The following is an 8,240-nucleotide window of genomic DNA, read 5'->3' on the forward strand; positions in this document are numbered from 1 at the left end:
CAAATTAGTCTCCTCTCCATTTGGGGTTTTCAAAATTAAGGGGCGAAAACAAACGAAGTAAAACCAAATTCTTATTTTCCACGGTTTAATTTTTTTATGCTAATGCAGAGTAATTAATGCCCGTGTTAATGCATAAACTCAACCCTCGGTTTCACTTAATTAATTATTCCTACTCCTAATTACACCCCCAGGGACCCCCCCCCCCCCCCAGATGCCCCCTAAAGAGGGGGAGGGGAAGGCCGGGGGGGGGGGGGAGGACCCAGGCATCCGGGTGCGGTTGAGGCCTCTTCGTGCTTCTCCCTGGGCTCATTTGCATCCTCATTTGCATCCTCATTTGCATCCTCATTTGCATGTGGGCATCTATATAAAATGAGCCCGCACTCCTGGGTCCCCTTTGGGGTGGGGGTGGGGGGTGCGGGGGGGGGGGGGAGCTTTCAACCAGGGGACCCAAGGCCTCCGGGTGGGGTGGGGTTGGGTTGGGTGGGGGGAGCACCCACCCATGGGTGCGATAACCTCTACGGGCCACTAGATGGCGCCAGACCACCATCGGTGGAAGGGACCCAGGCGTTTGGGTGAGCTCGCCCTCCCCCACCCATCGATGGTGGGACCTAAACGTCCAGGAACTACTTTTGCCCACCATCATCATCACCATCATCATCACCACCATCATCACCACCACCATCATCACCATCATCATCATCTCCCAGGCGTCCTCACAATCTCTTCCCACCAGCAGACCCAGGCATCCGGGTGCGTCCACCCCCTACGACCACGGGACCCCGGGGGTTCCTCTTCTCCTCTTGGACCCAGGTGTCCAGATCTCCCCCAGCTTCGGCATTGACCACACTTAGACCAGAGTCTTGAATAAATATCTTCTTTTTGGCGCAGGGTTCTCTAGAGGAACAGCAGAGAGTTGGAGGGGGGGGACCACCCCATGGAGGCCACCACTCCACGGAGGACATTCACCGATGGAGAACATCGAGCCATGGAGGCCACCGACCCACAGAGGTTATGTACCCATGGATACCTTGGCCCTACAGAAGCTGTTGACCCATGGAGGTGATTGACGCACAGAGATCAGAGATCAAGGAGGTCACATGGATCTGCGGTGACTCTTGGACACGTGGAGGCCTTTAGATCCATGGAGACCTTTAGATCCATGGAGACCTTTAGATCCATAAAGACCTTTAGATCCATGGAGGCCTTTAGATCTATGGAGACCTTTAGATCCCTGGAGGCCTTTAGATCCATGGAGACCTTTAGATCCCTGGAGGCCTTTAGATGCATAAAGACCTTTAGATCTATGGAGGCCTTTAGATCCATGGAGGCCTTTAGATCCATGGAGACCTTTAGATCCATGGAGGCCTTTAGATCCATAAAGACCTTTAGATCCATGGAGGCCTTTAGATCCATGGAGGCCTTTAGATCCATGGAGACTTTTAGATCCATAAAGACCTTTAGATCCATGGAGGCCTTTAGATCCATGGAGGCCTTTAGATCCATGGAGGCCTTTAGATCCATGGAGACCTTTAGATCCATGGAGGCCTTTAGATCCATGGAGACCTTGGCCTTATGCCACCTTTGGTCCCACGGAGACCACAGACCCACAGAGACCATAAACTTCAAACTACGGCTCCACGTTGTCCATGGCTGCACAGATGTTGGAGATGCCGCCATGACACGGTGGCTGATGTCATCACCCCAAACCATGGCTCTAAGTTCTCTGTGGCCCCACGGTTGTGCCAGATGTTCCCATGACCCAGTGGTGGTTGATGCTATGGGGCCAAGTTGGCCCTGACTCCAAGGACACTAGAAACATCGCCGTTGGCCAAAGCTCTTCAGCCCCTCCCCCCCCCCCCCCCCCCAAATGCAGCCCCCCCCCACCTTGTCCCCACCCCATCAAATCCACCCCCATGGTGTGACCTTCCACCCCCGAAGCTTCATGTGAAGGAGCCCTCAGCGTTGTTCTGGGAGACTTCAGAAGAACGTGCCCCACAACAGCAGCCCACCACAAGGCGTAGCTTGTTCCACACAGCCACCACCACCCCAGCCACGGCCCTCTGCACCGCCGTGGAGGAGAAGTAGAAGATGACGGGGTCAAGAGCGGCATTGAGGCTGGTGAGGAGCAAAACGTAGACCCTCCAGGACGGGCTCTTCTTCTGCACGAAGCCCACCACGTGTGAGATGTTGTAGGGTGCGAAGCAGACCCCAAAGTTGACCATGGTGGCCACAGCCAAGCCCACGGCCCGTTGCTTCTTCTCCAGCGGGATATTTGGCCGGGAGAGGAGGACCCGCACGAAGTTGGTGTAGCAGAAGATGGTGACGGTGAAGGGCAGGAGGAAGAGGACGAGGAAGAGCTCCAGCCGTAGCGGGAGAACAAAGCTCAGCTGGTCTTCAGAGAAGTCATCGTAGCACTTGTACGTGTTGGAGCCATCACGGGTGCTGGGAGCAGATGAACTGGAGATGCCGGCCATCTGGGAGACATCGGGGGGGCTGGAGAGAGCCTGGATGTTGGCACCGTTGCGGGTGGAGGTCCTGGAGCCATTGCGGGTGGAGATGTCGCTGTTGGTGGCCTTGGAGCCATGAGGGACGAAGCCGTGGTTCGTTGAGTTATCGGGGTTGGAGATGTTAAAGCCTTTGGGATGGACAACGTTGGCTCTGGAGATCTCCAGACTGCGGGGACTGAAGCCATCCCTGACGGAGGGCTGGAGGGCAGGGTTGGAGGTGCTGATGAGGGTCAAGCTCTTGGGGTCAAAGCCATCAGGGTTGGACATCTTGGAGCCCCCAGGCTTGAACCCATTGACCGTGGAGCCAGCGGAGCTGCTGACCATGGAGCTGTTGGCCGTGGGCTGGCTCTTACCACCGTGATAGTGGGCCACAAAGACGACGGAACAATGGGAACCGGCCACGAGCCAGAGGACAACGCTGGCGGCCATCGTACGTCTGGTTCTTTTCCGGTCTTTGTAATGGAGGGGGAAGACGACGCCGAGATACCGCTCAATGCTGAGGGCCGCCAAGAAAAGGCTGCTGAGATAGATGCTGGAGTAGAAGCAGTAGTTGGCCACCGGGCAGAGGACAACCGGTAAGGGCCAGTTCATGCCAGCGGCTGCTTCGACCATCTTGAAGGGAAGAAAGAGGAGGAGGAGAAGGTCGGCGGTCGTCAGGTTGAGGAGAAGGATGTCGGAGGGGGAGACGCGCCGACGGGCCTTGCCCAAGAGGGTGACGAAGGTGAAGACGTTGGCTGGGAAGCCCACGGTGAAGGTCAGGATGTAGATAGCGAGGACCAGCATGGTTGGAGGACAATTCTGGGGAGAATCATGGAGCAGTAAGAAGGTTGGGTGTAGGGGGAGGAACCCGGGCGGGTGCTGGGTGCTGTGGGTCCTAACTGGGGAGGAACCCAGGTATCTCAGGAGGAACCCAAGGATAGGAGGACTTGAGGAAGGACTTGGAGGAGGAAGGATTCAGGCCAAGAGGAGGACTTGGAGAAGACTCAGGCATCTGGGAAGTTCTCACCTTACTCCAAGCCACCTACCCAAAGGGCACCCAGGTATCTGGGGGTGGGTGGGGGGCTCACCTTGCTCCAAAGGGGACCCAGGTGCCCGGGCTCTCCACCACCTCCTCCCACGTCCAAAGTGGACCCAGGATCTAGTGATGGGTGGTGCCACCCTTATTTGTTTAATTCTCGTTTCCTGCAATGGGGGGGAGGGGAGGGGAGGGGGGAGGGGCAGATGCCCGGGTCCCTGTGGGGTGTTGGAGGAGGGGGGGGGGGGAGGGGAACCCCCTGGACACCTCGGTCCCTTGGGGTGGGGGTTTGGAGCCGGCCCAATGCCTGGAGCGACGTTCACTCCCCACCCAGGGTGTGAGGTGGGGGGGGGGGGGGGGGGGGGGGGGGAGGGACACCCAGGTGGCCGGGGTCTGCGTCACCACCCCAGTTCCTTCTCCAGTTCCTCCTCCAGTTCCTCCCAGTATACCCCCCCCCCCCCCGCCCCTCAGGGGATCCAGGCAGCCAATACCCCCAACTCCTTCACACGCCCCCGTCCCGTCCCCGTCCCCCCCCCCCCGTCCCCAACTCCCAGAGGGGCCCCCCCTACTCCCACCCACCCCACCCCACCCCACATCCCCCGAAGGACCCGGGTGCCCCCCAACACTTCCCCCCCGTTCCCCATACCTACCCTGCTAGCCCAGGGGGATGTCGGGTGCCTCGGATGCCTGGGTCCCCTCTCCGACGCCTGGGTCCCCTCCTCAACGTCTGGGTCCCCTCTCCGACGCCTGGGTCCCCTCTGAGATGGCTGGGTCCCCTCTCCGATGGCTGGGTCCCCTCTCCGACGCCTGGGTGCCCTCCCGAACGTCTGGGTCCCCTCTCCGACGCCTGGGTCCCCTCCTGAGCGCCTGGGTCCCCTCTTCGATGCCTGGGTCCCCTCTCCGACGCCTGGGTGCCCTCCCGAACGTCTGGGTCCCCTCCTCAACGTCTGGGTCCCCTCTGCGACTCGTGGGTCCCCTCCTGAGCGCCTGGGTCCCCTCTGCGATGGCTGCGTCCCCTCCTCAACGTCTGGGTCCCTTCGCAAATGTCTGGGTCCCCTCTCCGACGCCTGGGTCCCCTCTGCGATGGCTGGGTCCCTTCCTCAACGTCTGGGTCCCTTCCCGAACGTCTGGGTCCCCTCTGCGACTCCTGGGTCCCCTCTTCGATGCCTGGGTCCCCTCCTGAGCGCCTGGGTCCCCTCTCCGACGCCTGGGTCCCCTCCTCAACGCCTGGGTCCCCTCCTGAGCGCCTGGGTCCCCTCTGCGAGGGCTGGGTCCCCTCCTCAACGTCTGGGTCCCTTCCCAAATGTCTGGGTCCCCTCTGCGACTCCTGGGTCCCCTCCTGAGTGTCTGGGTCCCCTCTCCGACGCCTGGGTCCCCTCTGCGAGGGCTGGGTCCCCTCCTCAACGTCTGGGTCCCTTCCCAGATGTCTGGGTCCCCTCTCCGATGCCTGGGTCCCCTCCTCAACGTCTGGGTCCCTTCCCAAATGTCTGGGTCCCCTCTGCGACTCCTGGGTCCCCTCTGAGATGGCTGGGTCCCCTCCCGAGCACCTGGGTCCCCTCTCCGACGCCTGGGTCCCCTCCCGAACGTCTGGGTCCCCTCTCCGACGCCTGGGTCCCCTCTCCGATGCCTGGGTCCCCTCTCCGACGCCTGGGTCCTCTGGTGAGGCAGCGTGGGGTGGTGGCACCCAGATGTTTGGGTCCCCCAGATGCTTGCGTCCCTTGGGGGGTGGGGGTGGGGGTGGTGGTGGTAAGCTGGGGAGCAGAAGTGGGGGGCGGGGGGGGTGTGGGGGGGATCCCGGATGCCTGGGTCCCCTTGGGGGCGGGGGCGGGGGGGAAGTGGCTTTGATGATTTCAAGGAAGTTTGATATTTCCTGACCGCAGTCAGAAGCCACGTTCATGGGCACACGTCCGCAGAGGACCCACGCGTCCGGGGGGTGGCCTCCTCCCCTCCCCCACCACGCTCAAGGACCTGGGTGCCCATCTTCCCCTCCCCCCACCCCCACCATCTCATGGACCCAAGCAGTGGGCACCCTTCTCCATCACGGCGATGGCCACTCGGACATCTGGGTGGTCCGGGGTGGAGGGGGTGGGGTGGGGTGGGGTGGGGTGGGGGAGTGGCTTGGGAAGAGCTCTCGCCCCCATTGACCTCCCCCCTCCCCCCACTCGACCCAGAGCTATTTTTAGCATCTGATTCAGGGATGTTTATCCTACCAAGGGGACCCGGACGTCCTGGTGCCCCTCCTCCATCTTCTCAAGGGATCCAGGACTCCGGGAGTGGGTCCAGGCGTCCAGGTGTCCCCCACCTTCCCAAGGGACCCCAATTTCCTCAGGAATGGGGACAAGGGGTACCAGGGAAGGGGCAGCGGCTCGGCCCCGGGGCATTACGGCAACAGAAGAGCCCAGGAGTTCGGGTTCCCACACCCCATGACCTTCTTTCACCCAATGGGTTCTCCTAGAGCTTGGAGAGGACCCAGGAGTCCGGATTCCCACCCCCATCTCCCTACGTTCACCTACTGGGCTCCGAAGCCGGGAGAGGACCCAGGCGTCCGGGTTTCCACCCGCCTCCCATCTCCTCCTTTCACCCAATTGGCTTTCCTGAAGGGAGCTAGAAGATAGAACACACCCCCATTGGCTGCTGCCCATGAGGTCAAAACTGGGGGGCGGGGTGAGGATGATGGGAAGGGGGCAGGGATGGAGGAGCAGCTCAACTTCACTCAACCCAACATCTCAGGTGACCCCCAACTCAATTCAATGTCTCAGAGGAACTCAAGTCAAGGTCTCAGCTGACCCCCAACTCAACCCAAGGTCTTAATCGAACCCAACTCAGCCAGACGCAACCCAACACTTCAGGTGAACCCAACTCAACCGAGCGCAACCCAAGTCACCCCACCCAAGGAAGCCCAAGGAATCATTTTTTGGCTCAAAGCTTCAGCTTTTCTTTGTCCCGGCCACCAAACGCCTCATCTCACCCAAGACTGTCCCCAGGCACCCCTCCCCACCCCCAACCGTCCCCCCCAAAGCCACGTCCCACGTTGGGCTCCTTCAGGTCTTAAGCTCCTGAGGTGGCACCAGGCCAGCACCATCTCCCTTTTCGTGTGAAGATGCTCCAGATCCTCCCTGTCCAGTCACCTTGGCCAGACCCTCGCTTTGCCCCACCAGCAGCAGGCACCTGGAGCAGAGCCGGCCAAGTCCTACTGTGTCCCAAACCTGCCGGAGACCCTGTCTTAGGGCGGCAGAGGAGAAGCAGAAGATGAGAGGATCAAGGCAACTGCTGAGGGTGGTGAGCAGTACGGCGTAGGCTCTCCAAGGTGGGTTCTCCTGCCGTAGGTACCCCACCACGTGAGAGATGTTGAAGGGGGCGAAGCAGAGGATGAAGGCCACGGCCGTGGCCAATGCCAGGGCCACCGCTCGGCGCCTCTTACCCGGCGCCGTGGTGGGGAGGGCGACCACGATGCAGATCAAGCGGCTGTAGCAGAAGGCGGTGATGGCCAAGGGTAGGCAGAAGAGCACTAGGAAGATCTCCAGGCGGAGAGCCAGCAGCGTGGCCAGCTGAGGATCAGCGAAACGGGTGTAGCATGCCGTGCCGTTCACCGCCGCATTGGGTTGGGCCACGTAGACCACGCTGCAGTGAGCCAAAGCGGCCACCCAGAAACTGGCAGCGGCCACGGCGGCATGGGTTGCCCGTCGGCGCCGGCGGTATTCGACGGGGAAGGCGGCGCTGAGGTAGCGGTCAACGCTGAGGGCGGTGAGGGAGAGGATGGTGAGGTAGACGCTGGTGAAGAACAGGAAGACGAAGAGCGGGCAGAGAGCCGGGGGAAGCTTCCAGGTGGTCTCCCATGCCGCCTCGGCCATGCGGACGGGCAAGAAGACAACCAGCGCTAGGTCGGCAATCGTCAGGTTGAGGAGGAGGACGTCGGCGGGCAGCAGGCGCCGGCGCCGGGCCACCGTCCCCAAGGCCACCAGGGCTGCCACGTTGAGGGGCAGCCCCAAAGCGAAGGCACCCGCGTAGACCCCCAAGCACAGGCGGTGGTTGATGGTGAAAGGTGGGGCTGACATGGTGACCAGGATCTGCTGGACTTTGACATGGGATGGTTAGTGGCGGCCAGGATCATCTAGGATTCAGCTGAGTTGGCCAATGGTGGTTGGGATCTACTAGGGTTTGCTGGGGTGGGTGGTGGGTCCCTGGGTTGGGGTCTTTGGAGGGTTCACAGGGGACCTGAGGTGGGTGGTGGGTCCTTGGGTTGGGGTGGGGTCTTTGAGAGTTCCCAGGGGGCTTGGGTGGGTGGTGGGTCCCTGGGTTGGGGGTCTTCGGGGGGTGTCCACAGGGGACTGGAGGTGGGTGGTGGGTCCCTGGTTGGAAGTGGGGTCTTTGGGAGGTTCCCGGGGGGCTTGGGTGGGTGGTAGGTCCCTGGGTTGGGGTCTTCGGGGGGTTGTCCACAGGGGACCAGAGGTGGGTGGTGGGTCCCTGGTTGGAAGTGGGGTCTTTGGGAGGTACCTGGGGGAGCTTGGGTGGGTGGTGGGTCCCTGCGTTGGGGACTTAGGGGTGTCCACAGGGGACCAGAGGTGGGTGGTGGGTCCCTGGTTGGAAGTGGGGTCTTTGGGAGGTTCCCGGGGGGCTTGGGTGGGTGGTGGGTCCCTGGTTGGAAGTGGGATCTTTGGGAGGTTCCCAGGGGGCTTGGGTGGGTGGTGGGTCCCTGGGTCGGGGTCTTAGGGGTGTCC

The 8,240-nt window shown here is 61.6% G+C and overlaps 2 protein-coding genes across 2 annotated transcripts; both read right to left on the reverse strand.

Annotated features, from left to right (window-relative positions):
* Positions 1 to 1,911: 1,911 nt before the first annotated feature.
* LOC142403299 (free fatty acid receptor 3-like) lies at positions 1,912 to 4,344 on the reverse strand. The gene is made up of 2 exons (XM_075489525.1): positions 4,173 to 4,344; positions 1,912 to 3,305 (listed from the first exon to the last, which is right to left on the reverse strand). Exon 2 carries the CDS (start codon positions 3,288 to 3,290, stop codon positions 1,941 to 1,943), a length of 1,350 nt encoding a protein of 449 aa, XP_075345640.1. The 5' UTR covers positions 3,291 to 3,305; positions 4,173 to 4,344; the 3' UTR covers positions 1,912 to 1,940.
* A 2,219-nt stretch (positions 4,345 to 6,563) lies between these two features.
* Positions 6,564 to 7,584, reverse strand: LOC142403300 (free fatty acid receptor 3-like). Its single transcript, XM_075489526.1, has one exon. It carries the CDS (start codon positions 7,575 to 7,577, stop codon positions 6,564 to 6,566), a length of 1,014 nt encoding a protein of 337 aa, XP_075345641.1. The 5' UTR covers positions 7,578 to 7,584.
* Between the last annotated feature and the right edge of the window lie 656 nt (positions 7,585 to 8,240).

Source organism: Mycteria americana, unplaced genomic scaffold (genome assembly GCF_035582795.1).
Source record: "Mycteria americana isolate JAX WOST 10 ecotype Jacksonville Zoo and Gardens unplaced genomic scaffold, USCA_MyAme_1.0 Scaffold_170, whole genome shotgun sequence".
Taxonomy (NCBI): Eukaryota; Metazoa; Chordata; class Aves; order Ciconiiformes; family Ciconiidae; genus Mycteria; species Mycteria americana.

Excerpts from the sequence above, each read along its gene's own strand:
- LOC142403300 (XM_075489526.1), bottom strand. The coding sequence starts at position 7,577 with ATGTCAGCCCCACCTTTCACCATCAACCACCGCCTGTGCTTGGGGGTC.
- LOC142403299 (XM_075489525.1), bottom strand. The coding sequence starts at position 3,290 with ATGCTGGTCCTCGCTATCTACATCCTGACCTTCACCGTGGGCTTCCCA.